General features: G+C 32.3%; 4 protein-coding genes across 5 annotated transcripts; 3 read left to right on the forward strand and 1 right to left on the reverse strand.

Annotated features, from left to right (window-relative positions):
- Positions 1 to 1,700: 1,700 nt before the first annotated feature.
- LOC140981121 (uncharacterized) lies at positions 1,701 to 2,499 on the forward strand. Its single transcript, XM_073447389.1, has one exon. It carries the CDS (start codon positions 1,778 to 1,780, stop codon positions 2,378 to 2,380), a length of 603 nt encoding a protein of 200 aa, XP_073303490.1. The 5' UTR covers positions 1,701 to 1,777; the 3' UTR covers positions 2,381 to 2,499.
- A 4,921-nt stretch (positions 2,500 to 7,420) lies between these two features.
- LOC140980904 (probable methyltransferase PMT5) lies at positions 7,421 to 12,946 on the forward strand. Its single transcript, XM_073447012.1, has 9 exons — positions 7,421 to 7,629; positions 7,816 to 8,739; positions 8,896 to 9,031; positions 9,259 to 9,499; positions 10,491 to 10,716; positions 10,802 to 10,956; positions 11,061 to 11,364; positions 11,955 to 12,087; positions 12,241 to 12,946. Exons 2-9 carry the CDS (start codon positions 8,231 to 8,233, stop codon positions 12,388 to 12,390), a joined length of 1,854 nt encoding a protein of 617 aa, XP_073303113.1. The 5' UTR covers positions 7,421 to 7,629; positions 7,816 to 8,230; the 3' UTR covers positions 12,391 to 12,946.
- Positions 12,947 to 13,906: 960 nt separating this feature from the next.
- LOC140980342 (uncharacterized) lies at positions 13,907 to 17,322 on the reverse strand. The gene is made up of 5 exons (XM_073446107.1): positions 16,947 to 17,322; positions 16,801 to 16,873; positions 15,575 to 15,626; positions 15,427 to 15,496; positions 13,907 to 14,058 (listed from the first exon to the last, which is right to left on the reverse strand). The coding sequence occupies exons 1-5, from the start codon at positions 17,145 to 17,147 to the stop codon at positions 13,972 to 13,974; spliced, it is 483 nt and encodes a 160-aa protein (XP_073302208.1). The 5' UTR covers positions 17,148 to 17,322; the 3' UTR covers positions 13,907 to 13,971.
- A 6,009-nt stretch (positions 17,323 to 23,331) lies between these two features.
- LOC140981301 (PLASMODESMATA CALLOSE-BINDING PROTEIN 2-like) lies at positions 23,332 to 24,952 on the forward strand. 2 transcript variants are annotated; one of them, XM_073447661.1, is made up of 4 exons: positions 23,332 to 23,555; positions 23,715 to 23,954; positions 24,065 to 24,101; positions 24,650 to 24,952. In XM_073447661.1, exons 1-4 carry the CDS (start codon positions 23,501 to 23,503, stop codon positions 24,831 to 24,833), a joined length of 516 nt encoding a protein of 171 aa, XP_073303762.1. In that variant the 5' UTR covers positions 23,332 to 23,500; the 3' UTR covers positions 24,834 to 24,952. The 2 variants fall into 2 exon arrangements, with proteins under 2 accessions (XP_073303762.1, XP_073303761.1); XM_073447660.1 differs by having other exon boundaries at positions 24,647 to 24,947.
- The last annotated feature ends 1,297 nt before the right edge of the window (positions 24,953 to 26,249 follow it).

The raw sequence follows: 26,249 nt of genomic DNA on the forward strand, positions 1-26,249 counted from the left end.
CTCAAATAATATCGGGTTCACGAAAAGAGAAAAAAATCATAATATATAAATGCACACATAATGCGATAGAAACGGAATGAATGATGCATAAAGCTGGGTAATCATAAGGTGGAGGTAACAATGATATCAGCCCGGAAATCATATCCCACCACTATATATTCTAGTATTATGATTATATATTAATAAAATCATAACTCAATAAATAAAGCATACAAAACTAAAATATTTTAATATATTGATAAAAACATATAATAAAATTAATATTTTTATTTATATTTAAATTAAAGTTCAAGTCTTAAAACCATTTAACAAAAATATAAACTAATTGCAAATAGTTTCTGTCATTGGAATGACGCGAAACGGGACAATACGTGAGATTTACACACGTTGTCGTATCGATCATCTGGTCACCACACGCCGACATTTGTTAAGATTTGTCTTTTCATGATCTACGATCTTCATGTCGAATAATTTTTAGAATCCTGAATGTGTCTGTATCAGATTTTGAAAAACTAAAATAATGATTATGTTTGTTTAGACTGTTCGAAAATAGTACCTTATAGCTCTGGTGACATATATTTATTTAACACAAAAAAATTTGTGAGATGGTTTGATGGATCAATTTTGTGAGACAAGTCTTCTATTTTAAACGTCAAAATTATTATTTTTATTGTAAATATGAACAAAGTTGACTAATCTCATTAATAAAGATAGATCTTCTCACAAAAGATCTACTATTTAATTAATCATATTTTTATTAATATATTAATTTTTTTTATGTGTGTATTATTTATTATTGAGTTGTAACAATATTAACATAATTATAAAATTGAATTTTTAATTAAATCATTTGCCAATTAAGTTATTTACAATAAGTCAAATATCAATTTACCTATTTAAAATTAAGTTGTGCATCAATTTGTTAATTAATATAAATTATTAATAGCATACGTTCTTATGACGCCACCAATATTATATCATATATAATTCCGATATTAGTGCCTAAGCATTATCTCATGTATTGTTCTTGCCGACAGCAATACAAAATGCTCACTCTTTAAAGTTTGAACTAAAAGAAATAAGGGCGCGTTTGGCATTTAATATAATAACCATAATAGCTCACAAGATGTATCAAACTCTTCACACCTCCCATCCATCCACATGCACTCCATTGATTATTTTGTATTATTGCCTAATTTATTTATATTTCAAAAATTAAAAGTAATCTCAAAATCCATGCATCTTACATCTCAAATGCATAAACTACATTTTTTGTTTGTTTTAAATCTAAATATATAGTCAACTATTTACATTAATTAGTACTTCTCATTCTATTTTGTTAATATACCTAATTTGTTTGTAGAATTTTTTATTTGTGTAAAAAAATAAACACATTTATATATTTGAGACGAGACAAATACCAATGTAAACTAAAAATTTAAATTATGTGCCTAATGTAGCACATTTATGATTGATAAATGCACACGTAAGGGATGACAACTGTATTTTATAGTTTTAAATTGTTAATTTTTTTTTAAAGTAGAGTGAGGGAATTGAAAGCTTAAACGTTGATATAAGATTTAAAGACTAAAATTTATTTTAGTTTATATATTATATTAAATATAAAAAGTATAATTTATCTAAAAAATAATATTAAAAAAAAAACCTACTGACCACCAAACGCGTCTCATGTATCCCTATTTATCCACTCCCACTCCTTCCAACTCTTTCCCACAAAGATTTCTACTTTCTTCACATTCACTCTCACATTTACGCCATGGATTTCTTCTCCAACTTAGCGAAATCCGATGAATCCAAGCCCAGCGACACCGATCAGCACCAGAAACCATCCAACTTCGACCTATTCAACAGCGCCAAGCTGGTAGCGGAGGCGGCGCAAGCCCAGTTAGGCAATGAACCTGAGAAGTACGACAAGGGAAAGGTCGCCGCCGCCGCCGCCGATCTACTCGGAGGTGCATCGGATTACGGGAAGCTGGATGAGACCAAAGGAGTTGGGAAGTACGTTGACCAGGCTGAGGATTACCTCCGCCAGTACGGCACTTCACACTGCACCACCACGGCTACAACCACTACCACTGTCGCTGGTTCAGGAGAAGAGAAGACCACTACAGTCGCCGCATCCACAACTGTCACCACAGAACCTGTGAAGCAGTCTACGGAGAGCGACGCAGGGGACCACATCAAGAAAGCGGAAGGTTTCTTGAACAAGCCCTCTGGCGAAGGAGAAACCGGAGGTTCTGCGGACTTCATGAATTTGGCTGGAGATTTCTTGAACAAGCATTCTGGCGGCGGCGGCGGCGGCGAGGAAGGCGGCGCTTCAGGGTTCATGAAGCTGGCCGGAGATTTCATGAAGAAATAAGCCCGCCCTTTGTGCATGTGTCGTGTTGCCACGTTTCGGTGCATGTTGCGTAGTAGTCCCCACGTGTTTAACCCTTTTAACTTGATTCGGAACCTAAAGATGCGTTGGGTGTTCCTTTTTCTGTACTTTAGTTTTTGGGCTTTTAAAGCTGCAATAATTGATATGATAACATATATCGTGTGAGAAATATCATTGAAGTTAATTTATATGAATACATGCTTTAAAAAGAGGAAATTTGGCCAAAATTTTTGTATTGGAAAATTTGTAATTTTGAACGTTTGTCGCTTTACCAAAAGCTATGATAGTGGTAATGATGTAGCTCAAATAATTTAAACTGCACAGTAGTTCAAACACCACGGTATCATTCTTCTAAAAGAGACAATTATTGCTCCTAACAATCTCCCTCCCAATAATTGTATTTTTTTTATTAATCAATGAGAATCAAACCGGTGACCTTGGCTCTGATATCAATTGTAGGACCGAGCGCTTGTCGCTTTACCAAAAGCTATAGCTGGTGGTAATGGTGCAACTCAAATATTTTAAACCGCACAGTAGCTCAAGCAACACGATACGATCGCTTTTCTAGTAAGGACAATCATTGCATCCAACATTGTAATTTATCAATATTTGGTTTTTATCCATTAACTTAGATTTATTTTTTGTTTTGGTTTTTTTGGCCTAAAGCCGATAACTCCTTCGAATATTGTTTATCTGACATCGATTTTCTTTTTACACACATTAAAATAAATATAAACAAATATAAAAGAGAAAAATAAAGTGAAACGACACCCGATATTTCAAAATGAGAAAAAAAACTTATTGTTTTCCTTTACTTTTACTTAAATATATTTAAATGTGTATAATATATGTTTTATTTTTGTTATATAACCTATATAAGAGAATATCGGTTCCAAATAAACAATATTTTATTGATTTATTGGTTTTGGATAAAAATTGATTAAAGCGAAAAAAATATAAGTTAATAGATGAAAACCAAATATTAACAAGTTATATGACTATAATAACAAACTGACCAAATTATAAGACTAAAATTATATATAAAAAAATTTTTGTAATTGCTAAATATGACCTTACATGATTTTTTATAATATATCAAAAAATAAACAAGACAATTATTTATAAATGAAAATAGAGAATAAATATGTTAAAATATTTGCAATTAGTATAACTTCATAAATTTTAATATATTTAATTTATTGTAATTAAAATTCACTCTCATACATATGAATTCTAAATTTTAATTAAAATTATGATTTAGATTAATTAAAATTATAGAAAATAATTACATATTAGATGTTATATAATAATTAATAAAAACTAAATTTTAGTTATTTAACATAATTATTATTTTCAATTTAAAAAATTATAATTATTTTGTTATGTAATAAAATCACCCGTGTTTGAATCTTGAATTTATTGATTGGTATCACCTCTGCTGTCTCGGTTCTTGTTATTTATTTTGTTGATTGTTCTCGCTGATTTCCCTTTTTTCCTCCTTGAGTAGGGTGATTTTAGGTCTATTATGAAGAAAACTAATGATGATGATGATGATGATGATGATGATGATGATGATGATGATGATGATGATGAAGAAAGTGATTTCAGTTCCACACGGTAATATTTTTAAGAATTATATATATCATCGAATTTATATTTTTCATTTCTACTGATTGAGTAAAATAAACGATTATTTAACCATTTGGATTTTGACTATGAAAAATAGAAATATAATTTCTATTCGGAGTACAATAAAAAAGAAGAAAAAAGAACATTTTCAAAAGAAAAAAGAACAGGACAGAAGAGAACAAGTATAACTAAGATTCAGTTTCATCCTCCTCCTCTGGATCGTTCTCAAGCCTTATCTTGTGACGAACTTAGCAAACTACCAAATTTTCCATCTGAAAAAAAGAAAGAATGGGATGAAAAGTTACCAAAAAGTTTGTTTCATGTATATTGATTTCTTTTGGTTTTTCATTTGCAACAAGTTTGATGGTCGATAAACAATCAGTTAAATACGGAACAACATTTGTATTGATTGAGATATAGATTAAGGTCATATCTGCATGTTGGAACGAGCTGTGAACGGACTGAAGAGGACCGTGAAGGCTCATGTCCATGAAGAGGTGACGAAGGGTCACTAGTGAAATGGACCCGGTCCGAAACTGTACCATGGTTAACGATCTGGTTAACCGGTAAATGGTTTCACTAACTGATACTCACAGCAAATTTAAGGTCCGACTCCAGCAACTGTCACTAGTCCAGACGCAGGTTTCGAAATTATCCTGAGCTTGAAATCACGAATAAGACCGTTAGAAGGGGGCCAGGAGGGTGTCCTGGCGTAGCCCCTCCGACGCTCAAGTCAGAGACTGAGGATATATGAGGAGAATAGTTAAGGATGCTGCTGAAAACAATATAGTGAATGAATTAAACACTCAAACCTGATATTTATAGGAGAATACATGAGCCCTTGATGGTCCTGTTTTCCATTTGGACTAGGGATGAGCCATGGGTAGTGGGCCCATCCATAGAGTATCACTAACCATAACCTTTAAGTTGGGTTGTGGTTTTTCAACCCTTGAACAAGCGATTCAGACCTTGGATGCTGAACTTAAAATGCTCAAAACTCCAAGATTTTCCCAAGACCATCCAGGTAAATGCTTACTTCTTTGTTGGTTGTTACAATGACATCGGGGTTGCATCTGTGTACTCAACAATCTTCCAATAGGCTATTTGATTTCAATCGATGGGATCCTTCCATTGGAGAACAAGAACTTGTTCTTGAATCCAACGATTTCATTCTCTCAACAAGTGGGGACGTTCTCTTTTGAAATTATCCAATTCCTACTTGGTGTTGCTCTTGCCAAAGTTCTTTGATCCGAGTTTCTTTGCGTGAAAAAGTACCTTTCTTTCTTTCTTTTCGACATCAATTATCTACAAAAGATGATCATATCCATCTTCCAAATGTATTCAAAAATACCAACCAATCTTACCCAAATTAAAAATATGTAAAACCAATGAAACCAGATGCATGATTTAAACAAACACAAGCTATCTCCAAACAAACTCACCCAATGGAAGTTGGAGGGGATCATTTTTGTAGACATCAAGACTCCCAATCAGATTGGTAGGCAAAGGGTCACCCTTCAACCAGGAATCAAATAGTACTCGTATAACTCCAACTCCTTCGGATGAATCAAAACCCCAGAGGCAAATCCAGTTCTTGGGTTTCCCCCATGACCAATGAATTCAAGACACTTATATTTTGCTAATGGGGAAGGAAACTTTAATTTTTTTAGATTTAAATAATGTTGAAGAGCATATTAATAGGGAATTTGTTTGAGTTCTCTTTCTACTAGGACTTGTTTGAGTTATAATAGAACTAGGACTTGTTATTGTAAAAGGAAAACGAGATAAATAAATATTAATAAATGCAAATCAAAACATTGCACGCTTTATTCCAAAAGATTAGAATATAATACTATATAACTTTTGCTTGCCTTGCAGGCTAGGAAAACGACATGACAAGGCTGTGACATATAATAATTTAAGGGAAAAAGTAGAATACGATACATGATTATACAATTATTTATATAATGTAAAAAAATATAATAAACTAAATTGCAAATCGATATATGCCATATTTTTAAAAGTTTTGAAATATCATCAACCACATTAAGATATTATTCGATCATGTCAAAAATAATAACCAAAATTTTGTTTTTTGTTTTAATATTTTTCGTCCGTCAAAACGAGTCGAACTTATCATGTCAGTCCACCCCGTCATGAAAAATAGGTGAATTGAGTTACAGTTTTAGTGGTCCGTTTGAAGACGTGCCGAAACGGGCCATGTCGTTTGAGCCGCAAGTTGAAAGGAGACGAACCGGCATGTCAAATTTTTTTAAAAAATATTTTAAGTTTTATTATTTCAAAGATCAGTGTATGGTTTATGAGTTTTAACATGATTTATGTATTTTATAATTTTTTCAAAGATTTATATTGTTTATAAAGAGATGGCGTGAATACTTTTGTTAAGACTTTTTTAATATTTTTAAATTGTCTTTACATTAATATATTAATAAAATGTTAAATTTTTAATGTAAAATGTCTATAGCTAAGTGGATAGGACATCTATTTAACATAACATTACATTTCATATATTTTGTGTTTTCTCTTTTTTTTTAATTCACTATTTCGAAATTACAGCTCATTCTATAATTAATTTTCGCGATCATGGTATGTCTCTCTCTTGTAAATATAATCAAATCAATTTTTAATATGTGATAATTTCAAAATGAATATGATCAGTAGCTAATTTTTATAATTATGATATTAATTTTATTTTAATATAAATCAAATTAATAAAAAACTGTACAATCACACAACGTATGCAAAAAGACGCTAGTTATATATAATGATTTATGCATTCGTTATGGTTGAATTTCGAATTTCTATATTATCTATAATGATATATGTATATTTTAAAAATTTTGACAGATTGGTCCACTTAATCCGCATCCGTGACGGGTTAGATTGAGGTTTTCCCAACCCGTCAATATGAGTGAGCGCCCTGCCTCGCCCCGTTTATGGTCGGGCGGGATGAGGTGGAGCGGTCCTTTTGACATAACTAGTATCAATCATGTCATCAGTTTTTTTTTATTTTTTCAGAGAATTTATGATTATATTCGAAATACGAGTGCATCATAGTTTGCGATACATGAATAAAGGCTTGCATAGTTTATTTTTTAATTTCGTTTATTTTTTGTTGTTGGATCTATAACTTGAAAATTTATGGATTTATTCTTTACATTTGTATGTTTATGTATTAATTAATATATTAATTATTTGATATAATTATGTTGTGTACTAACCGTATAAATATATGTATTATTTTATATAAAATGATATTTATTATTGAATATATAATTTTGATGTATTTGATTAATTAAAGTAAATATAATAATTTGTAGGGCGACAGAGAATTCCAGCTTTGAAAATAACCGAGACAAGATTTTGTCTCTTTTCTGAAAGTGCGAGCCTACGCAATTGGATCCAATTCACGCATCTCTATATAATTCCAAGCATTATATATATAATATAATATGTATGTATGTTTTCTTCCCAATTATAGAGAATCCACGCTTCGAGAAGCTGCACCTTTTTCCCTCTAAACGTCAATGGCGAATCCAAGCTACGCTTAACCATCTACGCTCAACACACTTCAACTGCTGGTAAGCAAAAGCCCTAATTATGAAATTTTTTCTATTTTGTGATATCGCTGGGTGTGGTGTTGTAATGTGTCTTGGATCTGATCTGAGTTTGAGATCTGACTTCTGAGTGATTTTTTTGTACGTGAGATTTGCATTTTTTTCGAGTAGTACTGTTGACTTTCCTTGCATCTCGCCGATGTTTTGCAGGTTTGATTTGATCAGGTGGACGTTTTTGTTTCATTTGCCGATTGATTTATTTCAGGAAAGGAGTTTGCTTTGATAATTTGGATTCGGATTTGTTGTTGGAGAGAATTGTGGAGGATATATGATGCAGTGTGGCCGCTTATATATGTTAGTATTGGCTTGAGAGGCAGCTATTTGGGATCTTAATTTGGTTGCCCTGACCTAGGATTTGGTTTATTGCGTGGTTCAGCGGATGCTTTGGTGCGGATTTAGTCTGGTGCCAGCTGAGATAGTTTGGAGTCTGGACCATGTCATACACAACAAAAACTTTGACAATTGTCTACGTTTTTCGGAGTCTGATAGATTGATGTTGGAGCAATAGCTGTTACAGATCTTGTCTTTTGCGTGTATAGTTTGAAGAGGATTGCAGAAATTGGACATGAGAAGCTCTTGGTACAGCAAACTATCTTTGATTTTAGGCTCTAGACCGCCTATCAACTGGTTGCTTTTGACGGTAGTTGGTGTCTTTGTTTTGATCGCACTATTGGGATCTTCTTCTTCCTCCACTACTTTTGACTCGGTGACTGCCTCTGTGAGACGAGAAATTTATCTGAATTACAGAAGAGTGAAAGAACAAGCATTGAGCGACTATTTGGAATTAAAATATCTAGGACCTAACCATGTAAAGGATGTTGATTTTTGTGGCAAGGATAAAGAGAATTATGTGCCTTGCTACAATGTCTCTGCTAATTTACTAGCTGGTTTTAACGGTGGGGAGGAGTTTGACCGTCACTGTGAAATATCTCGTGATCAACAACATTGTCTGGTTCGGCCCCCTAAGGATTATAAGATTCCCTTGACTTGGCCAAGTGGTAGGGATGTTATATGGAGCGGGAATGTGAAGCTGACCAAGGACCAATTCCTCTCATCTGGAAGCATGACAAAAAGGTAGTTTCATCTCAACTGAAAATGCGGGATTCAACTCTCAAGTTATGTTGGATTATTTAGTGAGCACTAATATATTGCATTTGTTAATACCTCTTATGATGTAAACTCTAATGTTTTAATTTATTTCAGTATGATTTACCTTTGAAACTTCTATAGGCTGATGTTGCTGGAAGAGAATCAGATTTCTTTTCACTCTGATGATGAGGTGATTGTTGATGGTGTCAAAGATTATTCTCACATGATTGCTGAGATGATAGGATTGGGGAGTGATAGTGAATTTCATGAAGCTGGTGTAAGTTTACCGTACTGTGCATTGCTTTATTTCTTGCTTCCGTTTTGTTATCAGACTATACCAGGTTTTTTCTTTGTAAATGTAGGTATTTTTTATTAGAACTGTACCGGAAAGTATATTTAGTGTATAGTTTTTTGTTCTTTGCAGAATTGACATATATTCATCTTTTACATACGAAATATTTGCAGTTATTCATCTTTGATGACTTTTGTCCTTCTGAATTCTAGGTGCACAATGTACTAGATGTTGGCTGTGGGTTTGGTAGCTTGGACGCTCATTTACTCTCACTTAAGTTAATGGCTGTTTGCATCGCAGCATATGAATCATCTGGTAGCCAAGTGCAGCTAGCTCTTGAGAGAGGTCTCCCAGCAATCATCAGCAGCTTCATCTCAAGACAACTACCATTTCCATCCTTGTCATATGACATGGTCCACTGTACTCAGTGTGGAATTATCTGGGATGACAAAGGTATTTTTATAGTTTGGTATATTGATGCTAGCACCCATTCCTCTTTATGTTATGCATTATTCAGTTATACGTTTGCTAAGGATTGCCATCTGGGTTATTTTTAATATTCTTTTCTCAGCTATTTAATACTCTAAAAGAATGTAAATCTCAACTTAAGTGAGGATTGTTAAAAAAAGTTCTGTGGGTGAAGCAAAATATCAAGATATTATCATTTAGTTACAATACTGGGGGTTTATTTTTGAATTTTGATGGAGGGCTGTTTCAAGCCACATTTTAAACATTTTCTTAAAAAAGTTAATAGCAAAGATCTATGCTGATTAAACTTGATAAATCATTAATAAAGGTTCAATCTGATTGCTATAATCAGTTTATTTAATAGGGTCATGAATATGTTCAAAAAGGTAAATTTACATGTTACATGCATTCACTAGTTATGTTGGTCTCTTGGGAGGTCTCAACAGATGTTTCATGATCTCATAACAAGTCGATGATTAACGTGATCTGAATTGCATAGCATCTATTTAGCGAATGCGATAATGAAGATTTTGTCGAAGCTTTTCGAATAAATAGGAGTCGGTTTACTTTGTCTGAACGTACCTAACAAAATTGCGGGCTTGTATTTGATATTTTTTTGTGTAGGTAAAATGTAGTCTTTTTAACGACTAAATTTGCAATAATCTTTATCTTTTTCTATTGTAAGTATACATGTTCTATATAGTAAACTAAAAAAGTTTATTTTTTGCTTCCTGAACTAAGTTTATGGCAAATATTCCCCAAAATCGAAGATCTTGGTTATCTTATTTATGCATTGCAATCGCTTATTAATATTATTTTACTGTAGTTTTTCCTTCTTTTGTTGGTGGAAGAGGGGGGTGGGGGTGGGGTCAAGTTATGGGTAAAAGCGGTTGGTGTGATACTTTAGTTATAGAGATGGTTTCAAAAAACTAATTTTTTTGTTCGACTGCGTCCACTTATGAGTTTTGTCTGGTAGATGGGATGTTTCTGATTGAAGTTGACAGAGTACTCAAACCTGGAGGTTACTTTGTTTTAACATCGCCCACAAGCAGGCATCAAGGAAGTGCCGTTGGCTCAAAGAAAGGAAGTTATACAACTCCTTTCGAAGAATTCACCCAGAAACTTTGTTGGAATCTTTTGGCAGAGCAAGAGGAGACTTTCATCTGGCAGAAAACTGCAGATACTCAATGCTACACTTCTAGGTGAGATCCATTTCTTCTTCTTGATCTTTCCACCTGCTCTCATTCTATCAAAATTTCCTCTTATGCTTTTGCTTCTTAATTTTAGGAAGCAGGACAGCATTCCTCTTTGTAATGGAGAGGATGGCCAATCATATTACAGACCACTTGCACAGTGTATAAGTGGTACTACCAGCAAGCATTGGATCCCAATTAAGAAGAGATTTTCTGGATCTCTGAGCTCTGCTGAACTTGAAGTTCACAGTAAGTGGTAGTATTTGAATTCCATATGGGGTGCATGACTATATTAGTTTGGCTCACCACCCACTTCTTGCAAACAATCAGTTTATCATTCTATCTGCTTATAGGAATTATTCCTGAAGATTTCTCTGAGAATTTGGAGTTCTGGAGATCTACTTTAAGAAATTATTGGTCATTGCTTTCCCCCTTGATTTTCTCTGACCATCCAAAGAGGCCTGGTGATGAAGATCCAATGCCTCCTTACAATATGGTTAGGAATGTGATGGACATGAGTGCTCATTATGGAGGCTTCAATGCCGCCCTAGTGGAAGCCAGGAAGTCTGCGTGGGTGATGAATGTTGTGCCCATAGGCGAACCTAATACACTTCCTTTGATTTTTGATCAAGGTTTTACCGGTGTCTTCCATAACTGGTATGATATTAGTTCTGAAATTGCCTTCACTGCTTTTTATTTTGGAAATACAAATTAAATAATTGGCTTCCTATCGAACTTTATTTCATGTTTCTGTCTTGCATTTTCTTTTGACATCATGTGTCTTAACTTGGAATTGTATGTTCTATTATCGAATGAAGTTTTATAGAACATCATCTTCTCTATTAGTAAATGCTCAGCAAGGTTGATTTTTGAAGTTGTGGTGGGGTGGAAATTTTGGTACTCGGTATGTCGAATCCCTTCACAATTGGTAAAATACAGAGTCTATTCTCCACAACTTCGATAAACCCAAATTGAGAATCTCCTTCCTTTTAAGGAAAAATATTCTCTAAGCGACAGTTTGAATGTCACTACACTCAGGAACTATTCTTAACCCGATTATATTTCAGTGTGATGTTCTTCTTTGTTTGTTCAATCTCTTAAAGTCAGATGCTAAGTCTATAATGGAAATTATTACTTCAATTGAGCTTCCTGTCTCCCACTTAAGTTTCTTTCTGCTTGAAGTATAGCTACTTTCTGTTTTCTGCAATCATGTTCATCGAGCGTTCAGTTACATTTCTTACATACAGGTGTGAACCTTTCCCTACTTACCCCAGAACATATGACATGCTTCACGCCAATGGACTCTTTTCCCACCTTGCTTCAGAAAGGTGCAGTGTGGTTGATTTAATTTTTGAGATGGACCGTATTCTCCGGCCTGAGGTACTGTTCAAGACACTGGCTTTTAAACTTTGTTTTCATGATCATATCCTATTCTTGATTAAAGCTCATGATCGTTTTTTTGAAATGCCCATCGGTGCTCTATAGATAGTCTCTGCTCTCAAATTTGATATTCATGACTGGTCTTGTTGGCAGGGATGGGTTATTATTTCTGATAAGATTGGTCCTATAGAGAGTGCACGTAACCTTGTTACCCAACTCAATTGGGAAGCTCGGGTGATTGATCTTCAAAATGGCAGTGACCAAAGGTTACTAGTATGCCAGAAACCATTTCTGAGAAAATGATCCAAGTTTCAAAAGTTCTCAGTTCTCATAATCCGCAACGCAATCCAGTATTTTTAAATCTGGTAAATCTTTCACATGTTGGATATAGGGCCGATCAATCGTTCTGTGTATAAGTTTTCTATGCATTTCAATCTCAAGAGTTTTCGTAACAAATGCAACCTCATGATTTCCTACACGAATTATGTCTTTAAGAAGATGGCTTCAGAAATTTTGGACATTGTAGATTAGATGAACGTCTGCTGAGAAGTAGCCTGTTCAAGAAAAAGAAGATTTTATTTTCCACTTCCAAAAGTGAAGAGTATCAATTCTTTGAACCACTTGATCTTTTTTATTTTCATAATCATTTGATTGATTTTTGTAATGAATTCTATTTCTGCTTAAACGCTGCTGTTTTTGGACTATTTGGTGGGTGCAACTGCAAGTCACAGAGTGAGAGAGAGATATTATATGAAGGCCACAACTCAAAAGTATAGTAGATTCTTCAGTTGCTATTCATTTGTTGTCATACCTTAGGACCTTTGGTTTATGAAAATATATATTATTACAATTGGCTTGACATGTATCTCCGATTCAAAGAGTAGAGAAGGGAACATTTAATCTTCTCACACGATATGCTCTTGATTTTGATCACCAAGAGGTAGTAAATGTCCGGGTGGCCTGATGCCCTGACATTTGAGGGCCGCTAGTCAATTTTTAAAATTAAGTTAGAAGTAAAAAAATTAAATTGCTTAATGTTTGTATGTAGTTTTTTTTTCTTTTAAAAGGAGGAATTTTTAATGTAGTTTTAAAGATGATATTTAACGTTAAATCAGACTAAATTAGAAAGTTTTTTGGCAATGCCGTGCTGTGCATTCATCAAATTTTCATTTCTTGACGTATAATTTTACCGGTAATTCATGTCACACGATTTGTGTAGATTAAATTCGAATATAAAATGCAATATATGTATAATAAATCCGTGTGAAATAAAATTATGCTAGAATAAGTTTTTAAATCAAACTTAATGTTTGGATCTCAATTTCGTATGTGTTGTTTTCAAGGTAATTTGGGAAAATTATGTTTTTGAAAGAAGAATTGGTATGAAGAATTTAGTTAGCATTACGATCCAAATCTTTATAATATAATCGTAATATAGATACGCGTAAACCAGTGATCTTATTTGGCTTGCCTTATAGGGCTTATGCATGTATTTCTTCTAAAATGCAAGATTAATTACAATTTAATGAACCCTGGACAGAAATCCTTCGCCGTACTTAAAACTTAAAATTAGCTCAATTTAAATTGTCCTCGCATTCTATAGCTCGTGGGTAGGATGGTATGTATATATGTGACTCTTCAGCTTCCATTTGAAGTTAGCTCGCGTATTCCTACTTTAATGTACAAGTTTTCTGCTTCACTTCGTAAAACCAATTTCCGAATTAAAACCCAAATTTGGAAGCGAAAAACAGTGAATTTTGGCGAGAGGCCTCCACGAATATAACCATAGAACATCAGATGATAATACAATGCTGGTGCATACAGCGAACGCATGATATATTAACAACAGCCCAACCAAAAAAATGTTAGTCTAATTTATCAGATTCAGGATTCTTCCTTTACGAAATAACTTTGCGGCAAGCGGAACTCTTCTTCCTGAGTCAGAAACTCGGTATCTTCATCATCTGGTTTCTGAATGCGACAATAAGGAAACCAGATGTAACGATATTACGAATTGTTGTTAAGTTTGAAGCCAATATAAATCATTCAAAGTCTAAAGGAAAAGAATGTTGATTTCTGATAAACTCAAAATGTAACTATCCCTGTCAAGGAAAAATATACACAATCATACATTTTGTGTCTGCTTCAATTATTTACATTCTTGTTGCTGAACTTCTTAAGGATCAACTGTGGTTTAAAATTGTGTCCCAATCTGAAATCTATTGCCTATTCACAAATGCAATAGCTCAGCAGAAATGAGGTTAGAGTAAAACAACAGCCTCGGTACTATATGATCTACATGCTGTATAATACAAAAAAAAAAAAAACCCTGTAGCTGTAAATAGGGGTGGGCTTGGGTTTCGGGTAGTTCAGGTCGGGTACTCGATTTTTTCGGGTATTGTTTTTACTACTCGACTCGACTATGGTAACCACTCGACTCGACTATGGTAACCACCCGACTAGTCGGGTATCCGATAGTGTTGGGTTCGGGTATTCATTTTTTTTAAAAAAAAAAACTTAGCTTTTCTTATTTTGTGGCTATAGAAAAACCTATAATGAAAAAATAAGCTTATCAAAATAATTGTCTAATTTCTCCATCAAATTAAACAAGAAAAATTCATATTTGAAACTATTTAAAATAAGAGGTAATAATTAACAAATATTTTTTTCAGAAAAAAATATGTAAATTGTGACATCGAACGGACTAATTAGAAACAGATACATACTTCTCTGACCCTGCTTCATTTGAATTTCTATTTAAACTGCATTTAGCTTTGTGGGTTTTCTATATTTGATCAGTGCTTCAATTCGGTTATAGTCAGTAGGGAGGAGGCATGAAACAATTGTCATCTATGTTCAATGGCCATGCAAGGTCACTTAAGATTAAAAAAAACAGACATGCACTATTTCTGTGTCATTCAAGACTAAATCTATATTAAAAAAAATAAAATAAAAAATAATTCGGGTTTTCGGGTACCGGATCGGGTAGTTAGGCTAGACATTTTCTACCCAAACCCGACGAATTACCTGATTTACCCGATCGAGTTCGGGTAACCCGATCCGATTACCCACCCCTAGCTGTAAAGCTACTAGGATACAAATATATAATTATGATATCCTATTTGGGTAAAGATAAATCTAATTCTTCAATCCCAACTTCTTGGACTCCAGACTCATTTGCATTCTTGTATCTCATCTACTTTATCATGTTTGAGCGTCGAGTAAAACCCAGAAAAGTTTCATACAAATAAATTTAAAAACAGCACTTAATTTGACTTTTCGGTATATCTTTTTTTTGTGTACATAAATAGTTGAAGAGTGGAGGAGGAAGGAACATACCACCACTTCCAAGTTGTAAAAGCGATCGAGCAACTTAAGTACATCTTCTGCAGTAAAGGGTCGATTGAAACTGCAAGTTGTAATATCAAACCTTCAACATGATGATCAAGGTAAGAGCAAAAGGAAAGCCAAGATGGCATAACATAACCTTCTGCGCATATACTCTGTTAGACCGTAAAGTACGAAGTGCCTATGCACACCTGTTATACACAATAAATATTTTATCAGAAACTACTATTAAATAAAATAAATACTTCCAAAATCTACACAGCTTTTATGCTAAGATTTTTTTCAATTGTAAGAATTATCGCTGAAAAATTATGCTTAAAGAGGGAAAATTGGCCAAATTCGCAAAGTATAAACTATTCTCACTAATTTAACATTTGAATAATTTATTCAATATGAATAAACAACCAAATTACAAAATGTATTTAATTTTGGAGGTTTAACCTATGTAGTATCTTTGGTAAACCAAGTTGGCACACCACTAATGGTTAATTCCAGCTCGTAAGAGATGATAAAAATAGGGTAACTTGAAAAAACAACCAATGTGCTTCTCTAAAATCTGCTAAAACTCCCCTTGAAAAAAAGATCAATATGCTAAAATTTACTCTATTTTCAATTTGAAAATGAAATCCCCTACGAAAAAATAACGAGCTAAATACTCCAGTGCTGTTAAATTTGTAGATAAAGCCTTCCTTCAAAAAATTAATAAGCTAAAAACCCTCAATGTAAATACTCCAGTGCTGTTAAATTTGTCGATAAAGCCTTCCTTCAAAAAATTTATAAGCTAAAAAACCTCAATGTAGTTAACTCCCACGCTGACAATTTTTGTGGTGAACGCGTCCTTTGAGCGGTCATATATAAAATAATGCTGAAAGTGCCCTATTCAAAAACAGTATTTTGAACATAATAAAAACATAAATGGTTTTTTGCCTTGTTTTATAGCATCTTAAAAATTTCAAATATTGTTTTCAACTTTAAACACTAAAGTTTTCCATATAATTTCACCTACAGGTGCTTACCGTTGATGACAAAAAAATTGTTGTCTTGAGATTTTTACCTGTAAATTTCACAACACATAAATTTTTAGCTCATTATATTTTTACACGGGGTCGTAGCTGGCTACAGCGTACAGATATAAAAAAAAACACCGGGGTTTGAGCTCTTTCAGAAAATTATTTCACACCAAATGGGAAACACTATTTAAACTAAAATAAATTTCACGACAAGCAGCCATTTCATCTAGAAGTTCTTAATCACCTGAACAAATTGAAGATCAATCATCCACGATCGAATCAAAATTTACAGATATGTAACACAGAATTCAAAATTTAAGCAACGAAAAAAAATAAAGAAGAAATTAAAACACACCTCGTAGTTTAGCGGGAGGATAGATTTCCAGAGCTTCTAATAATCTCAGCTCCAATTCTACCTCTGTATTCTCCTGAAAATCAATAGATCACAATAACGAACTGAAATTTTTAGTTTTTACGCGCGGATAATGAAAATATAAGCACCTTGCGAAGTGCGGAGCTAGAAATTTTGCAAGGAGAATGTACGGAGAGCCCATCTTGTTCTTCCTGTTCCTCGTCCCCTTCCTCTCCCTCGTCCTCTTCCTCTTCCTCTTCCTTTTCCACTACCTCTACCTCTACCTCTACCTCTACCTCTTCTTCTTTCTTTACTTCCTTCTTAGATCTACCATTAGCGATTTGCCCCATCCCCCACCCCCACAAAAGATTTCAATAATAAAATTCTATCTCAGATTGGATTTCGTTTGATAGCATTGGAGTGAAGTCGATTGGTTGATTTGAACTTGTTTTAATTTGGGATTTCGAGGTTTAAATTAGGGTTTTTACAGTTTTGTCAAGTGATCACAGTTGAGACTGCCGTGAAATGATTATGGATGGGCCGAAATCTGAATTCCGAACTGGGCTCAACTACTATTTTTTAAAATTTAATAAAAATAGAATTCTTGGTTTTTGAATTTCTACTTTAATTTCTAATCAAAATTTTTTTAAAAAAAAAAATCAATTGAATTTAAACCGCATTATCATATTCACATGGATAGCCTTTTAGCTTTTACCAATTCAACACTCTTGTTTAGAGAAATTGAATATTTTAACTCATTTCAAAGTCATAATTTTAAAAATAGCCTTCTTTACTAAATATTTTTCCATCAGTGACGGTTCGAGTCCACCATAACCCTGTGACATTTCATCAATTCCCAATAATTAGATCCTAGAACTTGGATTTATTTGATAAGTTTGTATGGTTTCCAAAAACTCAGCAAAAGAATTATTTCAACAATCAGCAAGAACACATAAATATATACATTGTAATACATACAAATAAAAAAATTCAAACATATTTCAACTTCAAAATATTCTTGTCGAAGTCAATATATCGCGAGTCTTTCACTCATAAATACATAAAAATAAAAGAATTCACATATATTTCAACTTTAAAAAAGTCACACATATTTCAATTGTAATAAATCGCAAATCATCCAATTATTTCAATTTAAAAATATTCTTAATTTTAAAAAACTTAAAATTATGGAAAAATCATTATAATAATCAAGTTAAATTTTTTTAAAAATAAAAATAAAAATTAGAAAATTTTATTGGAGTCAATATATTCAACAATTTGATAGAAACAAAACTGTTTGTCAAATATCTATGCATATATATTAATATAAACAAAAAATCAATCATTATTTGTGTAAAAAATTAGGTGGACAAAAAAAAAAATTCATACATTTTTTAAGAATTAGAATTGATGCGCTTCAAAGCTCCTATCGCATGGAATTGATAAGAGAAGAAAAGAGATTGAGATAGGAATTGATGGCGAGTAAGGTTTAAAGGATATATTTGTAATTTGATATAATAAAAAGATTATTTTGATATATTACTTTAATTGAAAGTTAAAATTGATTATAGTAATTTGATGAAGTCTATTTAAGAAAATCTCTGTTTTTTTATATAGTAAAATTTGTATTATCAGAAACCAACTAGCAAAATTCCCAATCACCCAAACAAAAGGTAAGAAGAAATAACAAAACAAGCTAGTGAATGTCAGACCGCATTGGCCGATCACAAGACATGGGTAAGTGCCGAGGGGAATGCTTAGTCCAGTATTTCCTTGATTTCCCCTGCAATGGTGCAACATAGCTAAGATCCTCCTCTGACTGCGTGAATTCTTGCATGGCCTGAGGAGTCCGATGTTATGTGGTGAACCTGTAGTTTGGCGCCCCTTGTTAATCTGATACTATACTTGATCGCAACAAGCTCGGCGTAGACAACCGATGGGGGTTTATGGATCTCTTTTCCAAATGCAAACTTAGGTTGTCCTTCACGGTTCCTTACCACTCCTCCAACTACGTAGCTGTTGGTGATAACATTGTAACTTGTAAGCAGCATCAACATCCAATCTTAATTGGTACATTGGTGGTGCTATCCATCTCCACGGGGGTCGGGGAGGGACGGGTGGTGCTCTTGCCCGATTTTTTTTGAGAGTGAAAGTCGAGCTGCATGGAATTCTCTCAGTGATGGCTCACTCCACTCTGTATTAATTAATGTTCCTGTCCCTTTCCCCTCTGTCATGCACCAGTTTCAGCCTCTCGGTCCATATTGCATAGGTGTGCATAGCGAAAAATTCGAAATCCTTCGTGTTCAGTTTGTCTTTCATCCACGTGAATATATCAAATGAGTGTCTAAGGATATTACATGTTTCAAGATTGTCCAGAATCGACTGACTAGGTGATAGTTCAAGTGATTGTGAGAAACAGGCTTTAGTGTACCCATCGAGTGTCAAAAGTGGTAATGTGCTCGCCATTCTCCACATACCAGAACAACTCTTTTGTTAAGATTCAATTCGAATCATCATAAATCTCCATTGATGGAGATAATCAATTGATTGAAGATAATATCTCAAGGAGAGCTTTTTACGGAAGAAAAAATTGAAAGAAGAAGAAGAACTTCTGTATATGGAACTTAAGTCTAACAAGAGTTCTTAATTGCTATTGTACAGCTGTTGTTGACTAACTAACTCTATCACATAGCTCAAGCTATATATCTAACACCTTTCGTGGCCTCCATCGGATCTTGGTGCCGGAAATACCTTGATTTAAGAACACAGGCCAGCAGTGAATCCAGATTGATTATGATTCGCCAAATTTGTTTAGCTAGAAGCGCTTGATTGAAGGTTTCAAGATGGCGGAATCCCATCCCTCCCTTACACTTTGGCTTACGAAGAGCTTTCCAAGTTTTTCAATGCATCCTTTTTTCCCGTCATCCATCCCCTACCAGAAATTAGAGCATTTTTTCTCAATCTCCTCACAAGTTGATTTCGGAATGCGGAAGCAAGACATTGCATAAGTAGGCATCGACTGCGCGGATTTAATTAGTGTCTCTTTTGTCCCGACGGAAGAGGTTTTCCCTCCCCACCCTGCATCCGTTTCACCACCTTTTCCACAAGGTATCTGAACTGAAGTTTCTTGTTTCTGACAGAGGAGATAGGTATATATCTACTTCCCATATCCATAGTTAAGTTGTCAGTTTTTATTTACTTTCTTTACACTATTTTCAATTATATTCAGGATTGGCTGTTAGAAAAACCAAAATCCAACTAGGAATTGCAGAGTGATAGTCAAGCTTAAGACAGCTCTTTCAACCAACAAGACCATTGTTTTGGAATTCAACTCTCTTAAATAGTCTTATTAATGGACTTGAGCTCCAAAAGGCAACATGGGAAAAACTAGCCGTAAGCTATTGATTGGTGATTGAAAGTCATCATAAGTAGAATGCTGTTGGGCAATGTTTTTTGTCGCAAATTAATCAACTTCACAATGAAGAATAGAAATGATACTTAAAATAAAGAGATTCTGACTTACTACATTATTTTTCCAAGTTGTGCTTTTGCTAAGAGACTTCCCTAACTGTCTCGGTTCGAAAAATTTTCCTCTTCTGCAGTTTTGTTTCCGCTGTTCATCTTGTAGTTGGAGTGTCTTACTGTCTGGTTAGATGGGCTGTTGGGCTACCGAAACATGCAGTGAGTTTCATCCTTTTACCTAGACCAAAAAATTTGAACATTTCATAAATAAGGTTTCTTTGTTCAATTCAAGTTTATGACTTTCACAAGAGCAGTCAGTTGACAAGGAAATATTGGGGATCCTTGCTCCGGTAGCATTCTGTCACGCTCTTGGATGTCTCATTTGCAGGTGTTGCTGTGTCTTTCACACATACCCCAACGTTCCGTTTGATATATGTGATGTGATAAATAAATTATTAGTAATTAGATGGATTATAAAATGAAATATATGGATAAATAATATGGTCGGATAAAATATATGATGTTTGGTGTAATTTTAACATTATAGATTAATTTTGTGTATTAACATGAAATGACTAAAGTATCCCCATTGTATACATTATAATTACCTAACCTAAATATAATAAATAAATAATAATATTAAAAAGAAATAAATAAGTAGGTAATTTTAAAAAAATATTAAAAATTCATTTTTATTAATTTGTAAACTTTATTTTTTATTATATATTTATTATTCTCATTAATTATTATGATATTATTAATTTAATCAATAATTTAATTCCTATAATTTCTTTCAATTTTATAATTAATTTAATTGTATATATTATTATTAATTTAACTCTTACTAACCATTATTTTTATTAATCAATAATTTAATTCCTATAATTTTTTTCTATTTTATAATTAAGAAATAAGGGGAGAAAAATGTAATTTTTTGAGTTTTGATAGTCTATTCCACTTGATTTGTTAGATTGCTAATCAAATAGTTATCCACAAAATTGGGTCTTAAACAAGGTCAAAATGATTATTAAAATATCTTAAAATTTTAACCAAAAATTGGATCAGTGTTTGACTATTCATCTATCATTGTTTAATCCATTCAACCAGACACATCCTAAAGGTAAGAATATGAGGCATTGTTTGGTGAGTAATTGATTTTTAATCATTCACTTATCGTGTGTTTGATGTGCATGATTAAGATTGTAATAGACTCGTTCAACCCACACCTGGCCCGCACTGTATGCATTATTATCGTCTTGTTGATGGTTATATATTCTTTTGGATATTAGAGATGATGTTTGATTAATTTAAATTTTTCTTTAATATTCTAAAGTTTAAAATAATTATAAATTCAAAAAATTTAATAATATTTAAATATAATTTTTAATTTGACTAATATTTTAAATAATTTAATTATTATTGATCATATTTTTATTATTATATTATTTTTAACCGTAATATTATAATTGTTATTAACTATTATTTAATATTCAAATTTGTATTAATATTTTAATTATTACAATAAATACATATTTATGTTATTATCAAATTTTAATTATTTTCTATAATATTAATCGATTTTTTAGTTTTTTCGTAAATTAAAATTAATGAAAATTTAATAATTAATATAATATTTTAATTTTATTTATAATTTTTTAAATCAATTAATTCTAGAAATTTTATTTATTTCTTCAATTATTTTAAGAATATATTACTAATTAATATAGGATGTGGACATTTTAGTAAATAATTAACAAAAATAATCAAGTAAGTTAAAATCATGTCAAACATCATATAATTTATTATAATGTTTTATTTATTCTTATTTTTATTTTATAATCATTCTTATTATATATCATGTATTTATCTTATCGTATGTTCATGATAGTACTAGTATATCAAGGCACTAGTGTCCGGATCAACTGAATAGAATCGATGATGTGTTCTTCCTTTAAATTCTTGATTTCTTCTGTAGTTTTGCAGTTTTACTTTTTAAAAATGACATATTCTTTTGTCAGAATAGACATGATCACGAGTTGGATATCACGTGTTTTTAAGTCAAATAGGGTCTTTTTTTTTAAAAGTTCAAATTGACCATGATTTTATTAACCCAAACACCACTTAAAGAACAGTTTATCAAATGTTCTTTTTATATTTTATTGACATAATATTACATAAAACACCTACGTAATTTTTTTCTTAAAAAAAATGAAAATTTTATATTTTGTGTAAAGATGAGTCCAAATGTAATCTTGAAGACGAAATTTAATATTCACGACAGGCAGTTTGGTGGGTTATTATTGAATATACATTGAACCACACCAGATATTAATTTTGCAAAGAGCAAAGTCTGGCCTAGCATGGGGGCCTCTCTTCTTTCATACAATAATTTAGTGGGCACTTTCACTTACAAAAATTCTTAGAAAAGCTAATTCTATGATATGTTTAACAAATTTAAATATTGATAAATACAAGACGAGGTAAAACATTTAAAATCACCCATCTCAAATTCACACCGAGCAGATCATGGATTCATTTGCATTAAGTCTCATGTCGCAATAAGTAAATAAACAATATGTGTGTCGTGTAACACGAGCATTGACCGGCGATGAAGACGATCACTCACCTGAAATTTAAATTTTCTTCTATCTTCAACCAACCAAACAAATTTTCATAGAGTATTTAATTAAGTTATTTTTTGGTGCAAGATGTCTTGAAACACTAAAATAACATAGTTGAAGTTAAAGAAGAGAGCAATTAAAAATAATTATGTACATCCAATTAAATTAAACAAGATGAAGAGTTAACTAACCCTTTCATCTTAACCAAGCTGGGTTAGGATTTGATCAAGCCGACGAGTTTATGACCGTTTGGGAATAAAAATAAGCTCGAGAAACACACATACACATGCATAGGATGGTGAAGTCGAGAGTACAGTACACGTAAAGCTTTTGGATTTTTATTAAACAAAAAATAAATAAATATATTTTTGGTTAATATTAGCTCATACTGTCGTTGTTAATTAACCAACATATAATAATAGTGTCCAAATGTAGGCATCATTCAGGGATATGCAAGAAAAGTCACTTACAGTGACACCAATAACTCCTTTCACTGCCAAAAAAATCCTCTCACCTTTCCCCCCCTTTCTGTCCTGTAGTTTTGTCCAAGTTGTCCATCTAGAGTGCATAGTTTTCTGTTCACCGGATTTTCTCTCAAATTCTTGAAGATCTTGAAAATAATGGCTGTTTTTGTAGTGTATTTATTGATTCTGTTTGCCATGGCTATTCATTCAGGTATTACTCTTGCTTTTTGTAGTGTATTTAGTAATCTGTACTGATACATTTTTGCCTTTCTTGAAGGGTTTGTAAAGATGTAATCTTTATGTACTTTCTTGGGCCTTTACTACAGTTTCCTGCCATTTTCTGATAAAATGTGTGCTTTTTGCTTCACAGATGCAGCTTATTGCGTTTGCAACAGTGGGTTGAATGATACAATTCTCCAGAAAAATATAGATTACGCTTGTGGAAGTGGAGCTGATTGTTCAGGAATACATCAAAATGGGGCTTGTTTTAACCCAAACACAGTCAAGGACCACTGCAATTATGCTGTTAACAGTTATTACCAGAGGAAGGGCCAAACTCCTGGGAGCTGTGATTTTTCAGGCACAGCCACAGTTACTGCAAATGCCCCTAGTAAGCCTCAATACATACATTCACAAAAGTGTCTTTTCTTTTTTAGCCATTGAAACCAAAGAAATACTCAACTTTTGTCCTATTGTTTGTGCTTTGTTGGTAATTTGCAGATGCTGTTACTGGATGTGTGTATCAATCTAATCCAAGGTTTGATGTTCTTTTCTTTATATATAGCAGTGTTGTATGTCGTTATATTCTTTTCATTATATCAAGAAATGTTGTTGAATGGGAATAGAAGGAAAGTATGCAGTGAAACTGGGACAAGTCATTCTGCATTCCAATGTAAAGATCTGAGCAACAACCATTGGAATCAATGGTGGTCCAAGACTGTTGATCCCAGCTGAGTCCTCGTCTCTATAGATGTTTAGCCCACTGTGTAGAATAGGGGTGCTTCGATGCTACCATATTGGCAGTGCCGAAAGTTAAAATCTTGTGTACCAAATATTGTGAAAACTTCAATAGAATCATGTGAGCTTTATTGATCAATATGTCCCTTTATTTGTCACCATTCTACATGTTCTGCATCTCAGATTATTAGAGGCATTGTTCATGACATGCCATATTTTAAAAGTATATTAAGTTGTATTATTCTTGTGCAAAGTAGAATTCTATTATTCTTTAACAAAGTAGGCTTACTAAATTAGACATTTTGGGTATTCAATATATCTTGATTCTACTCTATTCCTGTGCAGCAGCGGCGGAGGAACACCTACAACCATGAACGGCACCAACCCGGGTATGTTTCCAGGCTTAACAGTGCCTCCAGGTGGCTCCGGATTCGACAGCAAAGCTAGAAAGACGCCACTGTCTCGAAGCACTATGACCTCTATGCTATTACCATTCTTCTTTTCAACTTTCTTCCTTTATGGCTTGATGTGAATCTTAAGGAAAGACAAGATGATATAATTGGCACGAGGTTTAATCGCATTCCTCGTAAATTGAGGAAAAAAGACTTGGGGAAGATTAAATAGACCAAGTCTTAAATTATTTGTTTATTATTTAATGACATCTTCAGACCCTCATGTTTCATAGTTATGCTAATTGTTAAGCATTTTGTATTATTATTATTATTATTATTATTATTATTATTATTATTATTAATATTATTATTAACTATTAAGTGTGATATTGTTAGAGTAATTATACTCCATCTCAAAAATAGACCAAGTCTTTATCCAAGAACATTCATCTCCACAATATCATCCTCCTTTTATGAAAACAAAAAATGATTAAAAAATGCAAACATTATATTTGATTAGAAATATATATATAATTCATGAATTTTTTAATATAATTAAAATTGTATTTTATACAATCTAACATACATATAAATATACCACTTTCATTTGTGAATTTTCTTATTTGTCCTTGTTCATTTATTTAATTTAATTTAAGTTCGCAAACAAATTAATAGGTTATCTTAAAGGTTTTTTTTGTAATTCATTGTCCATCTTAAATGAATTTGGACATTAATACACATTCCTCTTTCTTTCCTAACTTTTATGCCAAAAAAATTTATTTAATTAAAATTTCTTGTTAATTTAAATTAGCAGATTGAATCAATATGTTTTTTAGGAGTTTTTTGTAATTCATTGTCCATCTTAAATGGATTTGGACATTAATACACATTCCTATTTCTTTTTTAAATTTTAGGCATGAAAAATTATTTATTTACATTTCTTAGTAAAATCTAACATCTAACATACATATAAATATATCACTTCTAATTGTGAATGTTTTAATATACCTTTTTTCATTTAATTTAGCAAATTAAATCAATAAATTTTTAATAGATTCTTTTATAATTTATTGTCTATCTTAAATGTCTTTGGATATTAATGCATGTTGAATTTATCAATTTACCCATGATTTTTTTTTGTTTCTGCTAAAATTTGTTACTAAAATTAGTGTATTTCTTCATAATTGCTAATGAATATTTCATATTTATATCTTATATTTTCTTTTATTTTACATATAAATAAGTCACTTTTATAACAAATTGATTTTAAAATAATAATTTTTTAATGGATTCTTTTATAATTTATTGTCTATCTTAAATGTCTTTGGATATTAATGCATATTGAATTTATCAATTTACCCAATATTTTTCTTTGTTGCTACTAAAATTTGTTACTAAAATTAGTGTATTTCTTCATGGTTGCTAATGAATATTTAATATTTATATCTTATCTTTTCTTTTATTTTACATATAAATAAGTCACTTTTATAACAAATTGATTTTAAAATATGAACTAAGAAGCATCGTATATTTTGTAGATATTGAAATATGTTAAA

The sequence above is a fragment of the Primulina huaijiensis genome, chromosome 7 (assembly GCF_012295235.1).
Source record: "Primulina huaijiensis isolate GDHJ02 chromosome 7, ASM1229523v2, whole genome shotgun sequence".
Taxonomy (NCBI): domain Eukaryota; kingdom Viridiplantae; phylum Streptophyta; class Magnoliopsida; order Lamiales; family Gesneriaceae; genus Primulina; species Primulina huaijiensis.